The following is a 25,204-nucleotide window of genomic DNA, read 5'->3' as shown; positions in this document are numbered from 1 at the left end:
AACATCTTTTAAGATGTTTCATAGCCATCTTTACTTCTTCTTTTGCAAACACACATACACATAAAATAAAAATAAAATAAAATAAAAATAATAAAAAATTTTTAAAAAATCAATTGTTGAGCTGGAAATGTAGCTCAGTGGTATAGCGTATACCTAACGTGTGAGGCCCTGAGTTCGATCCTTAGTACTAACCAATGAAATAAATAACTGACAAAGTGAAGGGGGGTACCTCAGTGGTAAAATGTTTGTTTAGTGTGGACAAGTCCCTGGTTTAGTCCTAAGTACCCTGCCCAAGAAAAATTATAAGTATGTATAATTGAGGAAATGAAACAAAATTGTATCATTTTCCCTATCTCCAGAAATGTGCAGTCAGAGGGCAGGAAGCATCACCTTTGGACCTGGTGCCTTCATCCATCCAAACTAGATGTTAGCCTTCATAATGACATTCTGGGTCAGAGGGAGTAGAGGTGGGGGAGGCTGTGAGGGCACATCTGCAGGGTGTGGTCACTGGGGCATGCAGATGGGAGAGAGCCAGGGCTTTATCTTAGCCAGTCAGACACTGCTGTGTGATTTCCAGTCACTCTGAGCCTCATAGAGGAAGTGAGAAAAGAAAACGACAAACGACCATTCTGATTCTCATACCGATGTCTCTAATATTTAGGACAGACTGGCACATGGTCCACAAAACTGAATTTCCTTTGGAAAACCTTTAGTGTATCTTGTTTTATGAGAGCGTTTGGAAAGTTGGAGACCATGAGTGCCTAGCCATCCTGCTTTTCCCCCAGGCCAGACTTTCAGTGATCCCTTAGTGCCCCCACTGGACCCCTTTGATCTTGAGTGGACACATCCTGCAGTGCCTGTCTGGGCTTATGTTCTGTTGTCTCGGGTAGAAAGAGAGGTTTTTCTTTTAAGAACTGCTCATACCTTCCGGCTCCTGTGAGAGCTTATCTAGGCTATAGTTCTACCGCAACAGGCCCTGCTTGCTGTCTCTTCCACTGACCATTTTGAAGGGATGAAGGGAAGTGATCCTGACACACATAACCTTATAAACCACTCTGCTCATTGGATAGGAATTGGGTCTCATGAGAGGAAGAGTACAGGATTAGAATCAGAGGACCTAACTCTGGTCCCTGCCCTAAAAGCCACTTCACTTTTGTGCTTCTGTCCTCATCTTCAAAGGGGAGAGAAACAGAAATGTAAGAGATGTGAGCTTAAAGGTAGGCTGCCATTCTGGGCGTGGTCGTGCTCACCTTTAATCCCAACACTCAGTAGGCAGAGGCAGGCAGATCTTTGTGAGGTCAGCCTGGTGTGCATAGTGAGTTTCCAGGCCAGCTGGGGCTACAAGAGATCCTGTCTCAAAAACAAAACATTAATAACAAAAAAGACTATCATGCTTAGATGAAAAATGTGGAATTTACTATGGGATAGAGACAAGTGATACCCAGAAGTGGATGGAAGGTACATAGGTATGGGGAGCCTCCTAGGAAAGCCATCCAAAATCTCCTCAAAAGCCAAACTCCTGTTTTTATTCTACCATGAAGTCCTTCCTCGCATTGATGTCAGAAACAGCTTAACACTGCCCATAGTGGGTTGCCAGTACTTTATCTCCTCTCAGGCTGACTCGTGTTAGAGGGCTGTAGTAGAACCAGATCCAGACTGCAGCAGGTGCGAGACTTTATAGGAGTCTGCTGTTTAGTCAAGGCCACAGTTCCCCTAAAGCAAGCAGCCAAACTTACCTGTTATCAGCACTCTTCCCCGTTAGTAACAATCTGAATTCCACGGGATGGCTCTTTGCCCCTCATGTATTTCTATGGAGGCCTTCAGAATCATGTCTCTGAGAGCAGATACCCATTGAAAACCTCACCATGGTACCATTTCCCTTTGACTTTGCAGTGTGCCCTCTGCCCCCAGAGCCAGAGAATGGTGGCTACATCTGCCACCCCCGGCCCTGCAGAGACCCCCTGACAGCAGGCAGTGTCATTGAGTACCTATGTGCAGAAGGCTACATGTTGAAGGGCGACTACAAATACCTGACCTGCAAGAATGGCGAGTGGAAGCCGGCCATGGAGGTTAGCTGTCATCTCAATGAAGGTAAGCCTGCAAGGGAGTGCTGCCTGGGTTCTGCTCTCTTCCAGCTCCTGGGAAAACAGTACATGCTTTCTCCAAAGTGACCTTGGTTGAGTTACAGCCCTGCGCTCTCTCTTTCTTTGGTTTTTCATGTCTTTGTGGAAGTCATCAGGGTTGTTGGTGCATATCACATTCCTCTGAACCACTGAAGGGCATCTGCCCTGCTATGTAAAATTGAGTTTCGTTTTCTATGATGAGGCCCTGGAATGTGTGCTGAATACAGCACCAAGTAAGATGCAGAAGCATTCCTTGTTGCCTTCCCAGAAAAAAAAAAAAATGAGTTTGGTGTTCAGAATCCCTTGTTTGTCAGTCCAAGTGCTGGTGACGTTAAGACTGTGTTCTGCTAGCATAGTGAACACAGTGCAGACACCTTTTTCAATGTCTTTTTTGTTTCATTTTTCCTTGACTAGAAACTGATTGTTTTGTTACAGAGCTACCACCCCCCTTTGCCTTCCTTGCCACCTCTTGTCTTATGCAATAGGAAAATGCAGCTTCCTAAAAGGGAAATGTGGATCTAGAGAGGCTCAGTGGCTAAGAGCACTGGCTGCTTAGGACCCAGGTTATGTTCCCAGCACCTACATAACAGCTAACAACTGTAACTCCAGTTCCAGGGCATCCGACACCCTCTTTTGACCTCTGCGGGCATTGCACAACATGGGTACACTTACATACGTGTGGGCAGTGTACTCATACACATAAAATAAAAATTATTTTTAAAATATTTTATTTATTTATTTATTTATTTTTCTTTTTGAGACAGGGTCTCTTTGTAGCCCCAGCTGTCCTGGAACTCACTGTGTAGACCAGGCTGGCCTCAAACTCACAAAGATCTGCCTGCCTCTGCCTCCTGAGTGCCCAGATTAAAGACATGCACCACCACACCCGGCTTTTTATTTGTTATTTTTATTTTATGTGTATGAGTGTTATGCCTGCATGTAGGTAAGTGCACCCGTGTCGTGCAATGCCCTCAGAGGACAGAAGAGGCTGTCAGATCCCCTAGAACTGGAGTTACGGACAGTTGTTAGCTGCCATGTGGGTGCTGGGATTCGAACCCAGGTCTTCTGCAAGAACAGTGTTCTTAACCACTGAGCCATCTCTCCGGCCCCAATTTTTTAAAAAAAGGAAATGTGAGTCACATGGCCATCTCTGTGCTTCACACTTGGGCTTCAAGACCAGAACATGCTTAACCCACAATACCCCAGAAGTGGATGGGAACTAATCTGGGATTTACAACAAAGGCTGGGGGGTTAGGACAGGAGCTTATTATTCTTTATTTCTTCTTTTTAAAAAAGATTTATTATGTGTGCTTGCATAAGTTATGTGCACTGTGTGTGTGCAGGCCTGAGAAGGTCAGAAGGCATCAGATCCCCTGGAACTAGAATTATAAGCAGTTGTGAGCAGCCAGATTTGGGTGCTGGGAATCAAGCCCTGGTCCTCTGCAAGAGTAAGTAGTAAGCACTCTTAATGCTGAGCCCTCTCTCCGACCCCTGTCTAGTTCTTAATCATCCTGCTACATGGAAAAAACATGGCGGAAGGCGGCACTCAAGATGGTAGAATGGTGTGCCCCTTTTAATGCTTAATGTTCACCACCCTGCTGTTGATGGTATAAGAACTCCACGGTTAAGTGAGTTTAGGTACTAGATGGACTTCAAAGGCTGGAGTGAGGAGGACTCTTTTATTCAGAAACAGGAAAAGGAAATGTTTCCGGGACACCATGTATACATAGTCCACTTTACAAGATTTTCCTGAAAAGACCCAGCTGTGAAATGTTTCTGTATGACCCTGTGCAGGGGACATACATCAGCTATAGAGTTCATGTATTATGTGTCTGGGTACCAAATGCTTCTGATGATCCCTTGTTTCCATAGACAAAGAAACCCACACGTCACTTGGGGTCCCTGCACTGTCCATAGTGGCTTCCACTGCCAGCTCTGTGGCACTCATTCTTCTCCTTGTGGTGCTGTTTGTACTGCTGCAGCCAAAGCTGAAGTCTTTCCATCATAGCAGGTAAGCCCAGTGCCCATCAAGCATCTCTGTGGGACCGGTCTTGGACTGGTTATGGGAGACTGGTGGCTTACAGCCTTTGCTAGTCTATATGTCCTAGGGAAGTGGGGCAGGGGGAACCTTGCCATGTGGTAAATCCTAGATGTGCCTGGCACTGTGTTTTCTTGCTTTACATACATTACTTTGATCCTGATGGGAACGTTGCAGACAAAGAAACTGAGGCTCAGTGAGGTTGAATCATTCATCAAGTCATATCTCAGGACAATAGCAAAGCTGAGATTTGAACTTAAATCTTTTCATCCCCAAAGTCTGTAGTTTCATCAGTCGTCTCTGAGTATGGTTCTAACAGACTTGGCATCACTTCTGACCATCTGTATGGGATACTTTGGGGCTGAGGCCCAGTGGTGGGGTTTACAGCCCTCCATATGACTCGATTCCTGCCCATATTTGCAAGACACCACCCTCTACTCCTAATTTCTAATCTTTAGTATACCTTGGCCTCCCCCAAATTCTGATTTATTTGGTTTAGAGTGGGATTCTGGCCTTATAGAATTTTATAGAAGGCTTCTCAGATAGTTTTACTCTATAGTGAGAATCCAGGACCACTGTACCACTCTGAAATTGGAGGAAGTAGGTTTTCTTGCCTACATTCTCCTCTTTTTATCATAGTGCATTATTTATGAATAATGTATCCCAGACTCTGGGGGTGGAGGATGGCAAATGACGGGGCACCAGTGAAAATGGCCCAAGTGTATTCCTGATAGAGGACTTCTTGACTGTACTATCTTGACCTTTACAATTGCTCAGCACCCCTGTAGGTGAACTTACTGACTTTAAAGAATATGTCTTTATAGTCATTATTAGCCCACATCAATCACTGTCTTAGCTCACAGCAGCCCAAACTAAACCACCTGTAAAATGCTCCAGATTTGGAACTCACAGACAAGGACTAACCTAAATTGAATCTCTGTATGGAATGTGATTTTTTTTTCCTGTCTTCCTTTTGTTTTGTTTGGAAGAAGGGGTGGTTATTTTTAAAGGTTGTTAATAGTATAAAGGGGATTTTGAAGGGAGATATTTACTTGAAAGAATCAGCTATTTCCACATGAAGTCGTACTAATCTGCATTTCATCAAGGCTAGGGAATTTTATTTCCCCTGTAGTTAACCAGTACATCTGTTAGAAGTAACCAATTGATTCTTTTTGCTTGAGGAGGAGGGAGATTTGTTTTTTATTATGTATGTCTGGATACCAAATGCATGTACTATGTACCTGCACTGCATTTGTTTGTTTATTTGTGTTTATTTATTCATCTACTCTTTTGGTGTAGGGGCTTGTGTGTCCCCACAGTGCATATGTGGAAGTCAGATGACAACATACCCACAGTAGATAAGTAAACAAACAAACAAATAAATGTAGTAAAAATTTTTAAGGTTTTCCTCCCATCCAGAAATCTCTGGGTACTTTTCAAGGATGCTACTTATCTTCATTGTATGTTATTTGACTTGGGTAACACAGATTTTGTGCCAAGTGCCCATGAGGAAATTGAGAACTAACCGCTTTGGAGCAATGGTAGTGCAGGGTGGCAGTAAACCACTATGTTTCCCAGTGTAGGAGCTGAAAGAACAGATCCTCCTCTGTGTAGTCTTCTTGGTTAAAGTTGACCTAAGTCCAGTTAAAAGGAAATATAATCTAGATTATATATGAATTCTAACACAAATGCAAGAAAAGACACATAGCAAAGTCTATATTCCTCCATGATCTAAAGGTGACACTGGTGTACATTCTTAACGGAGGTCAGGAACTGCAGCGCAGACTCCCACATCCTGTCTGCCACAAGGACTTTACCACCACTATCCACAACATCCAGGTTGTGGGACATCCTACTAGAAAGCTGACCTGGATGCTTAAAAAAAAGTCATTGTCCAGCTGGAGAATTGGCTCAGTGGTTAAGAGCAGTGACTTCTCTTGCAGGGGACCCAGGTTCAGTTCCCAGCACCCACATGATGGCTAACAACTGTCTGTAACTCCAGTCCCAGTGGATCTGACACCCTCTTCTGACCTCCACAGGCATTGAATGACACAGGTGTACTTACATACATGCAGGCAATACTCTCATACACATAAAATAAAAATAATAAATAAAATATTTTTAATGTGTTATAAAAGAAAAACTTTGTAGTGGGCTGCTTATATTAATGGAAATGAAAGGGGCAGGACATCTAAACACAGTATATATTTGATTCTAGATAAAAACAAAGAACAGCTGCAATGAATAATATTTGTAGGTAGTTTGAGAAGTTAATATTATAGTATGATATTATACTAGTGTTAAATTTCTGGGATGTACTGATACTGTATGGAAAAGGAAGTCCTAAGGTTCATGACAATTTGTATTTTCACTATATTTCCAAGTGTTTCAGGGGAAAAAAAGGCATGTATACATACAGCAAAAGTGATCCCCAGAAAAGGTGTGCGCATGAATAAATCTCATGATGTTGAATAAAGGAAGCCACAGTTGTGCTTGTCTGCACATTCAAATTTAGATCTAAACTAGTATTGAAGGGTTCATGTTGTAGTACGACTGTTAAAACTTTAAGTAAGCCAGGCCTAGTGGTGTACGTCTGTAATTCCATCACTCGGAACCTGTGGTAAGAGGATTCTGAGTTTAAGGCCATTCCAAACTGAATAATAGCAAGACACTGTATCTTGAAAAAGAAAAAAAAATCAAAGGAGTGTCCTGTGCCAGGACAGTCATGGTGAAGTCCTTCTGGTATTGAGGAAGTGGGAGTGACTAGGACAGGCATGAAGTGTCTGGGCTGCAGATCCTGACCTCAGTGGGAATGTATACCACTGTCACTTTTGGATCATGCAAGGATCTGTATGTGTGTTAAAAATTCATATATAATTTTTTTTTAAGTTTCAAAAGCAAAAGTAGTTATGTCAGAAGAACAAAATTCTTACCAGGTATGGTGGTGCATGCCTTTAATCTCAGCAATTGGAAGACAGAGGAAGGTGGATCTCTGTGAAGTTGAGGCCAGCCTGGTCTATATAGCGAGTTTCAGGCCAGCTGGAGCTATCAGGAGACCCTGTCTCAAAAAACCAAGGCCAAAACAAAATAAAATTCTTTTGCCTCCCTCCTGTCGAGTATCACATTTCAGAACAAAGATTCCCTTCCCTCTTTTCTCCTTTCCCTTCCTCCCTCTCTCTTCATCTCTCCCATTAACAGTTTTATGGAGACACATTTATGAAGCAGACAATGTATGTATGTGTACAGTAAAATGGTTTTCAGGGTGTTTACCATGGTGCCCCCCCCTTTTTTTTATCCTAACTGTTAAATGGTTACCTCTAGGCACTTAGTTTTTGCATAGAACAGAAGTTCAGATGCCTATGAAACCCACAGGTTAAAAACAGTCTTTGGAAGTGGGTAGAACTATGTAAATCCCAAGTTCATCTTTTGCTAGCTTTTTCATTGTGGACAAGTTACTTAACTTCTCTGAGCCAAGCCTGTATTCCCGATAAATCCCTACCTAGAAGGACTTAGGTGAGGGATTCAATGTACTGAAGTGTTGAAGGTAGTTACTGCTGTGCCTGGCATATATTAAGTGCTGAAAAAGGATGGATGTTGTTGGTATTAACTTGTACACCTCTGTGTTATTCTGATTCTTCTTTTGTCTTTTTTGTTTTCTGATCTAGGCGTGACCAGGGAGTATCTGGGGACCAAGTCTCCATCATGGTGGATGGGGTCCAGGTTTCACTACCTTCATATGAGGAAGCTGTATATGGCAGTTCTGGTCACTGCATGCCACCTGCTGACCCCAGAGTTCAGATTGTTCTGTCAGAAGGATCTGCTCCCAATGGGAGGAACATGCCAAGGGAGCAGCAGCAGCAGGGCCAAGGGGCCTGCTCCTCTGCAGGTGGAGAGGATGAGGCCCCAGGCCAGTCTGGACTATGTGAAGCCTGGGGCTCCCGAGGGTCAGATACTGTGATGGTGCACCAGGCAACCACCTCTTCCTGGGTGGCCGGCTCAGGGAGCAGCCGGCTGGCACACAAAGACACTGCAGATTCAGAAAACAGTGACATACAAAGCCTTTTATCCCTCACATCAGAGGAGTACACAGATGGTAAGTGGTCCTTCCTGGGAGGAAGCTCCTTGGGCCACTCTAATATTTTGTATATTTTCAGCAAAGGAAGGTAATAGCCAAGGTATTAGCCTATAAAATAGGACTTTGTTCTCAGTGCCAGGTAGTGCTTTGGGCTCTCTGTAGGGAGACTTTTCACTGTTATCTATGAATTTTGATGGTTCTGTAGTCTGAGATTGTTCACAGCCACAGACTATGCTAGAGGTTGGGATCTTGTTATAATTTTTGTACTCATGAAAGGTCAGGAATAACAAGGAGTCCTTGGATTGTACCATGGAGAAAGCAGTAGCCTGCCTCTCTTGTAGGGCAGAGAGCTGCTTCATTTTACACAGTGGTGTGTCTTTAGTTTCTTTGTACTATCTCAGTTAAATCTGACAATGATTCTGGGTTGTAAATACTTTCCCACTTTACAGATAGGGAAAATGGGGCCCAGTTTCACTTGTCACTTGCCCACTGGTAAATGACAGAGGGGGTCTTTTTGAGATAGAGTCTCCCTATAGCCCCAGCTGGCCTGGAACTCGCTATGTAGACCAGGCTAGCCTCAAACTCACAGAGATCTGCCTGCCGCTGCCTCCTTAAAGTCATGCACCACCACACCCAGCTGGTTCCTTCTTTTTGCTCATGTATTGAACCCGTCTTTGGAGGATTTTGTTTATTTTCATTTTCTGAGACAGGGCTTCTTTGCATAGCTCAAGCTGTCTTGGAACTCATTATTTCCTTGTTCCAGACCCTGGCTCTTTTTTTTTTTTTTTTTTGGAGACTGAAACTCACTATGTAGACCAGGCTGACCTTGAATTTAGAGTTCTGCCTGCCTCTACCTTTTAGTACTGGGATTAAAGACATGTGCCACCATGCCCAGCTTAAATAAACATTTTTGAGAGCCCAGCAGATTTTTCAGGAGTGACACAAATAGGAAAAATACTCCCTGTTGCATGGAGTATCAGTTAGTTGGAAAGATGGTGCTTATACTAGAAAAATAATGGAACAGCTGGGCATGGAGGCACACCCCTTTAATCCCAGCACTTGGGAGAGGCAGAAACCAGCTGATCTTTGTGAGATTGAGGCCAGCCTGGTTTCCATAGCGAGTTCCAGGCTTGCTGAGTCTACAAGGAAATGCTGTCTCAAAAAGATGACAGACGGGAGGGAGGGAGGGAGGAAGAAAAGGAAAAGAATAGAACTAAGAATTGGAGGGCTAGCCAGATATTGTAGCTCACCACTGCAATCCCAGCACTCCAGAGGCTGAGCCAAGAGGACCATGAGTTCAAGGTTAGCTTGGAATACATAGTCCATACCCTATCTCTGAAATAAACAAATAAGACTAGCAAGATGGCTCAGTGGGTAAAGGTACTTGCTGCCAAGCCTGATGATCTGAGTTCAGTTCCCAGGATGTACCTGGTAGAAGGAAATAATTGACTCTTGCAAGTTATCTTCTGACCTGCACATGCACACCATGACAGGTATACACACACACACACACACACACACACACGCACACATAATGTAAAAAATATATAAAAAGCCAGGTGTGATGGCACCCATCTTTAGTTCCAGCACTCAGGAGGCAGAGGCAGATGGATCTCTGAAATTGAGGTCAGCTTGGTCTGCATAATCCAAGCCAGCTGGGGCTACTAGGAGACCCTGTCTTTTAAAAACAAATACACAAATGCACACACATACACACAATAATGAAATAAAAATTGTAGGACAAGATACCTGTGTTATTTTTCATGACATGTTATGCCTGAGCTGTGTGATTCCTAGGAACTTGAGGCATGCTGACATATGAGAAAACCAAAACAGGGAAGTGATTTATCCAGGATCACATAGCTAGCAGATGGCTTTAAGGAGATGGTGGAACTTAAGCAGGACCTTGTTGCCTCTTAGAGTGGAGTTAGAAAAGAATTAAAAGTGACTAGACCAATGGGGGCAGGGGGTGGGTGGAACCGGAAGGTGTTTGAATGTCAGGCTCAGCATTGAGATTTTATCACACAGGCAGTAGGAGAGATGAACCAAAAAGGCCAGAAATAGAAGGCAGGAGATTTTTGACTAGCTAGATATGTACAGCAGAATGTTTTGTTTCTTTAAAGTCAGGCTGTGTAAGGTCCCTGAAAGTGGGGTCAGGAATGCTATGAAGAGATCCCTTTGGATAACCACTGTGCTTTCCCTCCCTGTCTCCTTGCAGATATCCCACTGTTGAAAGAAGCCTAAGGGCTGCCACTGGCCTCTTTCCTCTCTACCCTTCCTCTGTCTCCCTGTGGGTTTGAGCATCATGTCCTCTCCAGCCATCCCACCCAGATACCTGAGCTGTCACCTGTGTATCTGTGTGTCCCTGAGGGCCCGCAGGCCATCTCACTGGAAACTCAAGGAAGATTCTCGCCATCTGCCCGCTGGACAGCTGGAAGAGCCGGCTCTTTGCCTGGCCCAGCCTTCCCATCTGTCAGGGACATGTTTGAATATGCTGGATCGAGCCCTCCTTTCCCTGAGCCTCCAAGTCCCTTCCAGCCAGCTTTCTGGTGGCAAACCCCACAGCCATGAGGGCCTGAGCACTGTTGTGTTTACTTGTGCCTTCCTCCACCCTGTCCAGGTCCCCTGTTGTGCCAGTGGGTTGCTATCCACAGGCCTTAGTGGCTACTGCCAACTGCATAGGGGGACAGGCCTGGGGCTTCAGAAGCAGAGTCAAGAGTGAAGGCCCTCAAAGCAAGAATGACTTTCACTGGGCTAGAATGTGAGTCTCTGGGTTTGCCCTATGTTGACACTGGTGGTATGCTTCCTGGACTGAGGATAGCCACTTTATGAAGTCATACCAAAACTGTCCAGCAGTCAGCTGTCCAACTCAGGTGCAGGTTCCTGGCTCTGTTGAGTTGAGAGTTTCCAAGAAGCACCCAGAAGACCCTGTGGGAGGGAAGGAAGGTGTCAGATAATGATTGTCTTCCTAATATGCAAGTCCTCACTTCCTGCTTCCAGCATTGGCTGCCTTAGCCTTGGTTTTTCTGTTCCTGCATAAGAGGAAGTTGCATGCTGTCTCTTGGACTTTGTCCTAGGCAGCTCTGGCTTCCTTGTAACCCATAGAACCCTGAGATTTACTGAGATGCCACTGAATGCTCATCCAGGTTCTGGAAGTCTGGGCAAGTTGCCCATTTCTAGGTTTGTGGTGACGGAGGGGAGGCTGAGAGGCACAGACCAAGTCCCCGGGTGGCTGCAGGCAGCTCCAGCCCGGTCCTGAGGATCCTCCTCACCACGGTCATGTGCCTTAGTAACTATGCCCAGGAAGTGGCCTGCAGCATCGCTGCTTTTCCTTTTTCTGCCCTTTTCCATGCTCCTCCGCATGTTGCTGACAAGCCACTCCTCATCTTCCCTGCAAGGCTGAGAAATGGTCCTAGCACCCCTGGCCTTACCAGCTCAGGTGGACCAATGGGTATCCAGAAATTTGACTTCCAAGGCCTCTTTAGACTGAAGCCTAAGGTGTAGGCCCTGGGAGTAGGGACATATTGGTAATTGAGGAAGTACTCCAGCCACTATACTGGGGCATCCTATGGCCCTGCACAGTATGTTGACAAGCCTGGGCAATCTAGTTCCACCAGGCTGCTACCATCTTGGGAAGATAGCTGTGTCATCAAGGAATGTTGCTTTTTGGTTTTTCTTTCTTTTTGTTCTTTTCTTTTCCTCAAGCACCTGGACTGGGAAACTTTGAAGCTGACCCTGTACTGCACCTGTGATGTTCCTCACCGAGCCTCCCTGGGGTAGTAAAAAATAACAAAAAGCCCTGTATCTTTTTAGTCCCTGACCTAACAGGTTAGCCTCAGACATCAGTGGCCTCAGAGATAGGGGAATGGCCTTTTCCCAAACCACAGCCCACTGCCTCCACTCACAACGCACTTTACTCCCTGGTCAGGGCTGGCCTCCTGCCGCCGTCATCTTTCCTCTCAGGGTAAGGGCAGTACCTGCTGTTCCTGCTGGCTACTCCCACACATTCTCCACCTAGGTTGTCATCTGTTGTGCCCAGTGTCCAGGCAAGCATGGTTGGCAAAGGAATGGGCTAGAGAAGGTGCTAGAAGACAAGCCACTTTATCATGGCTCTCCTGCACCCTTGGTGGTGCCCAACCTCTTGGTAGGGAGGAGTGGGGCAGAGGAGCAGGAGTCTTCCACATGAGCCCTCTTCTAAAATCTGAATTCTCTTCTAGGAGTTTTTAAAGTTAAAGATCCTTCCCTTCTCTGTATCTTCACACTGGGTTTTTTGACCTCTAACAGATTGCACTTTTTGTTTTGGTCTTATTTGGCCAGGTAGGTAACTGGCTTGGCCCTTGGGTAAAAGAACCTGCTGGTGCCTCCTTCCATCTCATCATCCATTAACCTGCTCTGGTGATGACAAGCTCAGGCTCACCTAACTGGAGGATAAGAGGGCTACACTGCCCATTCCCCTCCCACCCACCGCTGCTGGTGTGACTTCTTCCCAAGTTGTTTCTCTTTCTCTAAAGCAATTTCTTAACCATCAGCCATATGCTGTGATTTCTGGGGCTTTGGGGCTTTGTCCTTTGCAGAGGGGCTGGGAACTCCGCAATTGCCTTGAGGTGGGGCCTGGCTAGTAACAGGGTCAGTGACAGGTGTCAGACTTGTTGGGCAGGAAGAAGCTAGCCACAGCCTGCTTCCCTGGACTTACCTCCAGGGGCATCCTGCAGACTTGTCCAGGAGAGACAGTCAGCACCAAAGGACTTTTGCAAAGTTTTTGTTTAGGGGGTGTTTGGTTTGTTTTTTTCACATTTGAGCTGATTCAATGCAGGTTTTATATCCTGGTGACTTGCAGTCACATTCTATCATCTTTCAAGGGCCAGAATTTTTTTTTAATCACTTAAAATTTCCATCCCTCTGTAAGACTTTAGCAGGTAGGCTCTATCTTTTACCATTTCTGTATTTAGTGTGCTGTGTTCCTGTTTCACTGGGTGTGAACTGTGAAATATGCTGAGTCCTGGCCACTTTGTGAATTCTTTTGGTTTTATAAGGCATTTCAATGTACATTCTACAAGCACTCCATTTGCAAAGAGAACTTAAATCAATACTGTCTTCTCATTCATCTTGCCCTCCTCCTCCCACCCCCAGCTTTAAAGATCTGTAGAGAAGCCAGGCTGTAAAACAGACAAAGGTATACTTTTCCTGCTTCATGAGTGGCAGCATGGGGTTAGGTGGCTGCTTGGTCTTTTTCCTCCCAATCCCATCAGAGCTCTCAAACCACTGGCTTCCTGCATAACAATGTCTCCTCTGTTCCTGAGGAACATTCTAGCATAGAGAATGAAATATGCTACAAACATTTTTAGAACCTTGCTCCCTTCCCCTTCCTTAAAGAGCAAAGAGGGGCTAGAAGGGACATAGCATGCTGACTATACAGCTTAATTCCAGGTGTGCTTGTGCCTGACAGTGTGGCTGGGGCCTCTTGTGGAATCTGCCAGGTCTTCTGCAGCCTTAGAGAATATTTTCCCGTGGCAAGCATTTGGGCTAAGTGATAGCTGGTTCCCTGGAGAGCCAAAGATGGCAGGCCCTGTTTTTCTGGGATGTGACTCTTAATTTCCAGTTGAAAACCTAGTAGAGTTTGAACAAAGCCCCCTCCCAAACCCTCTGTCCAGTATCAAAGCTCATGGGGGTTGGGGGTGTACAGGGACAGAGCAATCAGATTGCTAAGCAGGGAGAGGCGATGGTTGTGGGCTGCTTGCATGGCTGCGTCCACACTGCCCTGGCTTCTTCAGGTCGTCGCACCACTATGGGTTCCTTTGCAGAATGGTACTCGTATAATGGTTTAAAACAACACATAATTGACTGTGCAGGATGTCAATCGATTTAGGTTTGCTTTATTTTATTTTATATATATATATTTTTTTTTGGTATCCTGTACATTGCAGTGGGTGTGAAGATAGTATTTTAATATTTGTACAAAGTTTAATTTAATTTTAATTGTTCTATGTATATAACTGCATTTCTAAATAATAATAATAAAACATTCTTATGAAAGCAGTTGTGGGAGATGTGATCCTTGTAGCAAGTTTTTATTCTTTAATCCCAGGCCTGCTGGCCACCCAGTCTGGACAGTTGGCAAACTTCAGACTTGGGAGAATCTGTGTGAAGAAACAAGTCAGACGGGCTGGAGAGATGGCTCAGCAGTTAAGAGCACTGGCTACTCTTGTAGAGGTTCCCAACATCCACAAGGTGCCTAACAACCATCTGTAACTTCAGTTCCAGGGGATCCAACACCCTTCTTTGGCCCCTGTAGGAATTTCATGCACATGGTACACTTACATACAGGCAGGCAAGACACTCATACAAAAAAAAAAAAGAACAACATAACATAGAATCAACTAGTTGTGGCAAGAAAAGGGCATCTTGGATGTGTACAAGCCACTGCTGGCAGTGCAGAAGAGAGTAAAGAGGCCTGAGATTTATCTAACTCCTTACAACAAACTAGTAGCATTAGCAGATACTTTTAGCTCTAAGCACTTTCTGTACATCCACAGCAAGACCACAGGGCAGGTACCCTTATTGCCTGGGACTCCGTGCCACCTGTAATGAAACTCAAGCATAGAGAGAAACAGCAAGGATTCTATTCAAACCCAAGCAGCTAGTCTGGGGTAGCCATTCTCCCCTACAAGATACTGCCTGTCTCCAGACCTCCTGACAAACCCCTCCCAGGTGTTGCTACCTCCCTTCTGCCTTTCAGAGTTTCTGTTCTAAGTAGAGAACTTCAAGGAGAGGAAAAATTCTCATCTGGGGACAGGGGAAATGGCATACTTTTCTCTGGGTGTTGAAGTGCATTTAAGCTGTACAGAATGCAATGAGAAATGAGTTCACAAAGAAGCAGGCATGGTTCATGAGAAAAATCACCAGACACAGGTGCAGTTGCTTGTCCCCTCAGGTAAGGAATGGTGGCCCTCTCAGGCAGGAGGGGAGTATCTAGTGGAGAGGTTCCATGTGGGGTCAGCCATGGGACTGTCGCCTTTCCTTTGTCCCTAGAAGAGACAGAGGTAGTAAGCCTACAAGCGAACAGAGCCTCTAGGGTACAGGACTGTCTGAATGGTTAGCTCAGATATGGCTGGTGGGGTAGAGAGCAAAAGATTCCCTTGCCTTCTAGGGAACCCCTACAACAAAAGTAACCATCTCTCAGGTCTTTTTCGGGCTACTTAAAATAGCTTTAGGGGCTGGAAAGATGGCTTAGCGGTTAAGAACACTGGCTGTTCTTGGAGAAGACCCGGGTTTGAATCCCAGCACCCACATGGTAGCAAACAACTGTCCATAACTCCAGTTCCAGGGGATCCAACAGCCTCTTCTGTCCTCTGTGGGCATTGCACAACACGGGTGCACCTACATGCAGGCAGTACACGCATACACATAAAATAATTTTTTTTTAATGGCTTTAAATGACTGGGCATGGTGGCACACACCTTTAATCCCAGCACTCGGAAGTAAAGGCAGGCGAATTGAATCTGAGTTTGAGGTCAGCCTGGTCTACATAGTGAGACCTGTTCTTAAAAGAAAAACAGCCGAGCGTAGTGGTGCATGCCTTTAAACCCAGCACTTGGGAGGAAGAGGCAGGCGGATGTTGATGAGTTCAGGGCCAGCCTGGTCTACATAGTGAGTTCCAGGACAGCTGGGGCTGGGCTGCAGGGAGACCCTGTCTCAAAAAGACACCCCCCCCCAAAAAAAAACAAAAAACCCCAAATAATGCATACCCATTTCAGTTAATCCAGCAGGGAACTTGAAATCACCCATAGCACTGATAATGTCTTCTATGCCTGCATATATGTTCCTCTTGTAAAACATTACCCTTTTTTTTTTTTTGACAGTATGAGAGATTGAACCTCTGGCCTCATATCATACATGCTAGACAAGTGCTCTATCTCCAAAAGGCCACTTTTTAATAGTATTTTATGTAATTTTCAAAAACAAAAATCTCACAATCTACTATAACTTTATACACATCCATATTTTAAAGGCTGCATTATATAATAATTATGGCTTTTTGGTTATCAAACATTCTTTTAATTATTTCCTTAAGATTAAAGTGCTAGAAATGAAGCCGCTGAATCAAAGGAGATGCATTTTTTTACATCTTTATTTATTTTGTTTGAGCATATATGCATGCATGTAACCATGCACATGTATGTCATGGCACATGTGGAGGTGAGTGGACAACCTGCAGAATTCAGCTCTCTCCTACTGGGGATCAAACTCAGGTTATCAAGCTTGATGGCAGATGCCCTTACCTACTGAGCCATCTTTCCAGCTCCAAAATTTGTTCTTGTTTTAGTTAGCATATAAAATAATAGGTTTCATTATGGCATTTTCATAGTTTGTTTTGTTAATAATAGTTTTGTTAATTCTCTTAAAAATTTTTTTGGTTATGTGTATGTATATGTTTCTGAGTATGTACATATGAGTGTGGGTCCCCTGGGAGGGCCAGAAGAGGGTGTCAGATCCCCTGGAACTAGAATTAGAGGCAATTGCAAGCCACCTGATGTGGATGCTGGAAATTGAACTCAGGTCTTCTGGTGGAGCAGCAAGTGCCCTCAACAACTGAGCCAGCCCATTGTCGATTCTCTTCCATCCCTTCCCCACCTTACCCACCTTGTTCCCTTCCACCCCCAGCATTCCCCTTCTACTTAAATGTCAAGGGTTCTATTAGCCTCTCCACCTTCCTCAAAACCTCTTTTTCTCTGGTCTCCCCTTTCTAGTGTTATGGCCTATACCCATACACACATTTTACAGAAAGCTAGGATCTTAATGAGGGAGAACATGCAACATTTGTCTTTCTGTGTCTGGGTTACCTCAATATTTCCAGATTCATCCATTTTCTTGCAAATTTCATAATTTCCTTTTTTTTTCAAGCTGAATAAAATTCCACTGTGCCTGTGTACCATACTTTCAGTATCCATCTATCTGTTTATGGACAAGGAGATACATATTTCAATGCCTTGGTATATTTCAAATTATTCACCGAAAAGTTATTCCAAATTATATACTCTGGTGCTCATTGTCTCACAATCCAGCAGCACTAGAAATGGTGGGGCTCTTTAAAGATACTAAAAGAAAATACTTTAGGGACTGGAGAGATGGCTCAGCAGTAAAGAGTACTGGCTGCTCTTGCAGAGGACCCAGGTTGGTAACTACTTTCAGAGGATTCTGTGCTGCCTTCTGACCTCCACAGGCATTGCACACACAGGTGCAGTTACATACATGCAGGCAAAACACACATAAAATAAAAATTAATTTAAAAAATAAAATAGTTTTAACTTACCTTTTCCATTATTCCTGAAGTTGAATTTTTAAAACGTTTGCTTTCTGTAACAAAAAAAAACAGAGAAGTCTAAGTTTGAGATTAAGACAAAATGGTGATTCCGCCTTCAAATTAAAAATGTACCCTCACACAGTTTGTGCATGTGTTAGACCTGCATGCTGCAGAGAATAAAAAAGCAATTTCTTCTGGGACTTGAGACAATTACTCATTACTAAATTTTCCTGGTAAGTTTTCATTCCTACTTGATAAAGGGAGCATGTGTTTGGACTTTGATGTTAAGAAAACATCTGATCTGGTTATGGTGTTACATGTCTGTAATCTCAGCACTCAGGATCAGGAATTCAAGGTCACCCTTGGCCATACAGCAAGTTCAAGGCCAGCCTGAGCTACATATCTGGACTGTCTTGGGAAAAAAAAGGTAAGCCTCTAATGCTATTGAGAAATTTTTCTTGGCAAAATTAGTAGACGTTAGTTTGGATTAAACAATGAGACATGGTCACCAAAATTTAAGAGAATGTGTGTGGAATTTATACAAGCTAGGGAAGGACAACAGGAGATTCAAAGCAGGCAGAAGGCACAAAGGCTTCCATGTCTTTAGGTGGGTAGTAAACTGAGCTCACAGAAGTGGCTCTTTGGGTGATCTACCTGAAAAGCTAGAGGAAAATAAAGAACCATGGTAGAGCCAGGCATGTGGTGTGCGCCAGTGGTAGCCCTACTCAGAGGGAGAGACAGGATTGAGAGTTCAAGTCTAGCCTGGGCTTCATAGTGAGACCCTGTCTTAAAAAAAACAAGGATTGTGTAACTCAATGGGCAGGAGAGAGGAGGAGGGTAGGAATGCAGAAAACTGTGGTGAGGATGTGTGTGGGGAACCAAATACAAAAAATAGCAACAGAGTATCTTGAGTGCTGCCTAGGCTTGGTCTGCACTTTTTCTAGTCCCAACAACTGCAGGAAGGGGAGTGGCATTGTGATAAGACTTTGGCTTTACAGATGAAGAAATAGGCTTAGAATCATTAAGGCTGAAATAGTAGATCACAAATTCAAGGCCAGCTTGTGCTATATAGTAAGAGCCTATTTGAAAAGAAACAAAACCATGGGGCTAGAGAGAGAGCTCAGCGGTTAAGAGCACTGGCTGCTCTTTCAGAGGACCCAGGTTCGATTCCCAGCACCCACATGGTGGCTAACAACTCCAGTTCCACAGGTGCACTTAAATACATGCAGGCAATATACACATGCACGCTCACACACACACAAATGTTTTAATAAAAGAAAAGGGCTGGGCATGGTGGCACATGCCTTTGATCCCAGCACTTGGGAGGCAGAGGCAGGCAGATCTCTGTGAGATCCAGGCCAGCCTGGTCTACATAGGGAGTTCCAAGTAGGCTGGGGCTACAGGGAGACCCTGTCAGAAAAAAGGGAAAGAAGAGAGAAGGAAAGAAAGAAAAAGAACCAAACCAAAAAATAGAAATGGTGGTATAGCACAGTGGTAGAACACTTCATTTAGCATATACATGTTCCTGGGTTCTGTCCCCAGCACTGCAATAATAAGAATTAATAAAATCGGCGTGGTGGCGCATGCCTTTAATCCTAGCACTTTGGAGGCAGAGGCAGGTGGATCTCTGTGAGTTCAAGGACAGCCTGATCTACGTAGTGACCAGTTGGGGCTACAGGGAGATCCTGTCTCAAAAAGACAAAATAATAAAATCGTGAAGTGCAGTTTTATCGTAAGGTTAACACTACTTGAAATGATGTGAACCAGGATTCAAACATGACTGTCTCTCAATCTGAATTCTTAATATCTGTCTCAGAGAACACTGCCCACAACATCCAGGCTTCCTCGTGATGCAAGAACAGAAACTGAGCAGTTAAACTGCCACTCAAGGGTAGCATTAGCAAGACAGCCTAACTGATGTCATCCCCCTACCTGCTGGAAGCTCAGTGCTAGGTTTACTTCAGTGTTTACAGCAGGAAAGACAAACCACAAACCTGCAGTCGTTCCTATCCAGCGTCCAGTTCCACAGATGAGGACACTGATACATATGGCTGTGTGCTGACTGTCCAAGGCCACACAACCAGTTGGTTGCAGAGCTGGATTGGAGTTCTAGGCTTCTAGTGTGTGTCCCTGTCCCACCACCCTCAGTGAGCTCCATCTTCTCCAACCCATCTTCCCTCTGCCTGCAGAGTGCCCCCTGCTGGGTGCTCTAGGGGAGTCAGAGCCCTACTCAGACAAGTTCAGAGATTTGCTTATCAAAAAGACTCAAGCAGCCAGGCATGTTGGAGCACGCCTTTAATCCCAGCACTTGGGAGGCAGAGGCAGGTGGATCGTTGTGAGTTCAAGGCTAGCCTGGTCTACATAGTTCAGGTCAGCTGGGACTATAGTGAGACTCTGTCTCAAAAAGACAAAAAAAAAAAAAAAAAAAAAAAAATTAAAAAAAAAAAAAAAAAAAAAAAAAAAAAAAAAGACTCAAGCTGTCCCTACTACTAGGGAGGTCTTCCCTTTCTCGGATACTGGATGTGTCCCAGAACCCTAGATCTGAGAAAGGGCTTCCTTGTAAATCCTGTCTCTCCTCTTCCAGGTTAGACCTCTGCTCTGGAACTGTGGCTGTCTGCAACCAGTAGGGCAAAGCTGCCTGCCAGGTTACAGGCAGCCTCTGTCTCCTACGCTGGCAATGACAGATTCTCATACTCCAAGAGAACAGGAAGGTGGGTACTGAGACCTGTCATTCCTGCTTTGACAGACCAGAGATGATCCTGGGGAACCCCCAGGCCTGGCTGAAAGGAGATAATCCTCTTTCCTTGCAGGCCTGGGACTGAGAATAAGAGGCCAGAAGGGAATTCTGGATGGCCCACCCCATGGCAGGAGTTGGTCGCCTGCCTTCCCAACCCTAGCCCAGAGTGAGAGAAGCATACTGTCCAGCTCTGTCCATGCAGCCAAGATACCCAGCCTTCCATGCAGTCTCGGGATGACAGATGTAGGGTTAGTATACTTGTCCCCAAATAGAGATGGTGGTTGGGAGGAAGCCAACTTCTGCAAGGCAGAGATCATCTACTGCTTCACAAGGGAAGAAAGCAAAGCTCAGAGAGGTTCAAGTAGAGCCCAAGACCACAAGGATGACCAATCACCCACTGAGCTGGGAGTTGAATCCAGGCACACCACTCTGATCTGTGGACCCCACATGGCTCACTAGTCTCCTCTGTATCCCATTGTTCCTCTCTGGCTTTCTGGTCACCACTCCCTAGAAACATCTTTCCCAGCACTTGACCCTATTCGACTTGATATCCTGGCCATAAATCCCTCTCCATTGTGGAGGACAAATTCTCACCAGTCCTCCCAAATAAAACAAGGTTGGCAGTCTCTGCCCCAGGAGTCATAAAAGTTCTTGGTCCTTGGAGGGTCAGGTGAGCCATGAGCCACAGGCAGATCCTATCTGCAACCTGCCTCGATGGAAAGGTGAGCAGTACCCTTGAGGAATGTTCTAGATTCCAGATTCTTCCTGCCTCATCTCAGGATCTAGTGATGAGGTATCGGGCAGGCTTTTCTTGTTCATTATTAAATGGAATTTCATCTGTGAACCCAGGGCAGGACATAACACATTCCTGAGCAGGGCCTGGCCCTCCGGCAAGCTGTTGGTGATGGGTGAACATTGTAAAGGCACAAGGAATTACCATCCCACAGCCAGGAGAGGAACAGCTGCCTGGCATTCTGGACTTCCCCTGATACCCAGTGCCCTCAGAAAAGGAAATTTCACAACATAGACATGTCTCCAGGAGCCTGCCTGGGCAGCTTAGACTTCGTAAGCCTAGGATAGCAGTTGGTTTTGGGGTTCTCAACTTAACCTAACAAGGCAGAAGTTTTGGCAAGCATGAGCATCCCCCCAGTAGAGCTTGCCTCAGGGGGCAATAGTCGGGCCTTCAGTGATGGCAGCCTGTTTGCAGATGAAGCCTGCCTGCTGAGTTCAACATCTAGAGAGACTAGGAGCATGGGAATCAAGGATCCTGGCATGTGTGGCCTGGTTTCTGGGGCTGCTGGTTTCCTGAAGCCCTTGAGCAGCTGTGCTCCAGATACTGTGCTCCGGCCAGTCTTCAGGAGGGTCATCCCTACCCCTGCTTCAATCATTTCAGTGTTTGTTACATTTTAGACTTGCTCAATAAAGTATTATCTAGCATTACCCAAAGCCAGGCAGTAAGTTCTCAGGGTACAATAATGAGGAAGACTCAGTCTGTGCCCTTAAAGCACAGGTTGACTAAGAAAGTAGTAAGAGGTTAAACAGCTACCTAAAACTAAAGGCAACACTTAGCAGGAAAAAGCTGTAATGATGTAATGATGGGGAATGAAGAAGGAGTTCAGTGCTTTGTGTGTGTAGCGGGGGTGGTTGGGCAACGAGGAAGAGTCCCCAGGGAAGAAGATGCCACTTGCTCTGGAGTCTTAAAGGATGAATTGTGTATCAATACTCTTGACAGAGAAGTGAGTGAATGAGAGGCTGTTGGGTGAAGAGGAGAGAAGGCTTTTCAGGCTGTAGATATGCATAGGGACAAAAGGAGGCATCTGAAACCAGGAACCACACTTGCCTTATTTTTCTTTTTGAGATGGAAAAAAAATGTCAGATATGGGATATTTTCAACCAAACCCACAATTATCTTAAAATCTGCTCAAATTAAGAATGCCAACTGGGCATGGTGGTACATGCCTTTAATCCCAGAATTTGAGAGGCAGAGACAGGTGGAGCTTTATGAGTTTGAGGCTAGTTTGCATAGTGAGTTCCATGTCAGCCAGGGCTACATAGTGAGACCCTGTTTCAAAAAGGAAGAAGGAGGAGGAGGAGGAGGAGGAGGAAAGAGAGGAAGAGGAGGAGGGGGAAGAAGAGGAGGAGGAAAGGAGGAGGAGGGGGGAGAGGAAGGGGAGGAGGAAGAAGAGAAGGCTTTTCTTGGGGGAGGCCTGGAGAGATGGCTCAGCAGTTATGAACACTGACTGCTCTTGCTGAGGACCCAGATTCAGTTCCCAACACTCATATGGCAGCTAACAACCATCCCTAACTCCAGTTCCAGGGGATTTGACACTCTCTTCTAGCCTCTGTGGGCATTACATGTATGGGTGCACTTAGGTACATGAGGGCAAAACACTCATACATAAAATAAAAATAAAGAAAAAGGAATACCTTTCTTCTCAGGGTTAGACTACAATACTTTTAATCAAAGAACACGGCTTCAGGACACCCATAGAAGTGATGAGAGACTTCCTGTCCTCAGACTTCCTGTGGTTTACTAATAGCTGAACTTGCAGGGTAATGCCACCTCTTGACTCCTACAGGCAGAGATATCAGCAGACGTGTCCAGCACAGGCCAAATTACTTGCTCTTTGGCACAGACAACAAAGGTGCACCCACTGCATGCAATCAAGTTCCTGCCAGCAACAGCCAGGCTACATCACTGTTAGAAGTAAACCTTTTCACTATTTCCCTTAGGGCACAAAATGAAGGAGAAAGCCAAGCTCAGTAGTGCAGGTCTGTAATCCCAGCTACTCAGGAAGCTGAGGCAAGGAGATTGAAAATTTGAGACCTGCCTGTGCATGCCCAACATGCATGAGGCTCTGGGTTCAAATCCCAGTACTAACCTTGCAAGATGAAGGTCAGTTCTTGCATCCTTTCCCTATCAATTTCTTTTCTTGCTTTTTTTGTTTGTTTTGATCTTTTTGATACAGGGTCTCTCTCTCTCTGTAGCCTCAGCTGACCTGGAACTTGCTACGTAGACCAGGCTGGCCTCTATCTCACAGAGATCTGCCTGCCTCTGCCTCCCAAGTGTAGATGTGAACAATGCCTGGCTTCAATTTCTGTTTTTTTAATAGAGGAATTAAAAAATGATTAACAATACTAGCCATTAATCATGAAAACATCAGAAAAAATGCAATCTACCCAGGTTGGCAAAAGAAACAAATTATTAATAACAGGAGTGAAAATTAGAATCATTTTTATGGAAAGTAATTTGGCAATAACCATTAAAATTACAATACAGGCAGCTGGAGAGATGGCTCAGCAGTTAAGAGCACTGACTTCTCTTGCAGAGGACTTGGGTTCGATTCCCAGCACCCACATGGCCACTATAAACCATCCTTAACTCCAGTTCCAGGGGAATCCGAAGCCCTCTTCTGACCTCTGTGGCATTGTATGACACAGGTGCACTCACATACATGCAGGCAATACACTCATACACATAAAATAAAAATAAAATATTTTTTAAAAATTACAATATAGGTCCTCAATCTCTCTCTCTCTCTCTCTCTCTCTCTCTCTCTCTCTCTCTCTCTGAATAAATCATTCCTAAAAATACTGCTTGGTTGGGACTGGAGAAATGGCTCAGGGGTTAAGAGCACTTGACGCTCACTATGAGGACTGGAGTTCTGTTCCCAGCACCCACAGCAATTGGCTCACAAATACCTGTAACTACAAACATCTGACACCCTCTTCTGGGTTTTGCAGGCATACAGATACACACACACACACACACACACACACACACACAATGACATTTTTATTATTATCTTATGTGTATGAGTGTATTCCCTACATGTATATAAGTACACCAACGTCATGCAGTGCCTGCAGAGATCAGAAGAGGGCGTCAGATCCCCTGAAACTGGAGTTACAGATGGTTGTTAGCCACCATGTGAGTGCTGGGGATCAAACTCGGGTCCTCTGGAAGAACAGCCAGTGCTCTTAACTGCTGAGCCATCTCTCTTGTTTTTTGACAGGGTCTCCCTAAGTGTGCCTGGAAGTCACTATGTAGACCAGGCTGGCCTCAATTTCAGAGATCCACCAGCTTCTACCACCCAAGGGCTGGGATTAGAGGCATGCCCAACATGCCTGGCATTAAAAATCTATTCTAAAAATCCCACGTTAAAAGTCTATTCTAGAGCTGGGAGTGGTGACACACACCTTTAGTCCCACCACTTGCCAGCACTTGGGAGGCAGAGGCAGGCGGATCTCTGTGAGTTCAAGGCCAGCCTGGTCCACATAGTGAGTTCCAGGACAGCTGGGGCTACCGGGAGACCCTGTCTCAAAAAAGACCCCAAAAAAATTTATTCTAAAAAGCCCCAAACCACACGTTGCATGGTGCTGGGCATGATAGTTCACACATGAAATATCAGCACTTGCAAGGTGGAAGCAGGAGGATTAAGAGTTCAAGGTCATCCTCAGGTACAGAGCAAATTCAAGGCCAGCCTGGGCTACCTTGTCTCTAACAAAACAAAACAAGGTGGGGGCAGAGAAGTGAGTTACAAATTTAGAAGAGTGGAAAAACCCCAAATCAAATCCCTCCAGAATAAACCTTGCAGTGCTGGGTTGGAATGGGAGCTTTGGGTGTGAACTCATGGTTTTCAATATACAGAAATTGGCATAGCCCTCTTGAATGATATAGCAACGTTGAAGGAATACAAAGGTGCATGTACACACACATGCACAGCCAAATACTCCCAGAGGGCTTGGGAGCAGTGACACCCCAAGGACAATGAGTGAGTGCACTGAGATCATTGCTTTAAATTCTACTCCCACTAAAAGAAACCAGCACTCCTTAAAGAGATGGCTGATCCCAGAGCTGAGGTGGGACGCCTACAGGAGCCTGGACTGTCACATGTCAAACAACAAGAAAGTGCTCTAAGAAGGATGT

At 45.0% G+C, this 25,204-nt stretch overlaps 1 protein-coding gene and 1 non-coding gene across 2 annotated transcripts in view; both read left to right on the top strand.

Annotated features, from left to right (window-relative positions):
• Positions 1–10,532, top strand: part of Susd6 (sushi domain containing 6) — a 116,657-nt gene extending 106,125 nt beyond the window's left edge. The window contains exons 3-6 of the mRNA XM_008845936.3: positions 1,894–2,091; positions 3,996–4,134; positions 7,827–8,254; positions 10,455–10,532. Of these exons, the coding sequence (XP_008844158.1) occupies positions 1,894–2,091; positions 3,996–4,134; positions 7,827–8,254; positions 10,455–10,480 (791 nt within the window). The 3' untranslated portion in view covers positions 10,481–10,532. The remainder of the gene's footprint in view (positions 1–1,893; positions 2,092–3,995; positions 4,135–7,826; positions 8,255–10,454) is intronic.
• Positions 2,310–2,399, top strand: LOC115072480. Its single transcript, XR_003851534.1, has one exon. It is a non-coding gene; the product is annotated as a small nucleolar RNA U83B (small nucleolar RNA).
• Positions 10,533–25,204: the final 14,672 nt, after the last annotated feature.

This window comes from Nannospalax galili, unplaced genomic scaffold (genome assembly GCF_000622305.1).
Source record: "Nannospalax galili isolate Female #2095 unplaced genomic scaffold, S.galili_v1.0 scaffold42, whole genome shotgun sequence".
NCBI lineage: Eukaryota > Metazoa > Chordata > Mammalia > Rodentia > Spalacidae > Nannospalax > Nannospalax galili.
The sequence above is the reverse complement of the archived record's forward strand: the minus strand, read 5'-3'. Positions and strand labels throughout refer to the sequence as shown.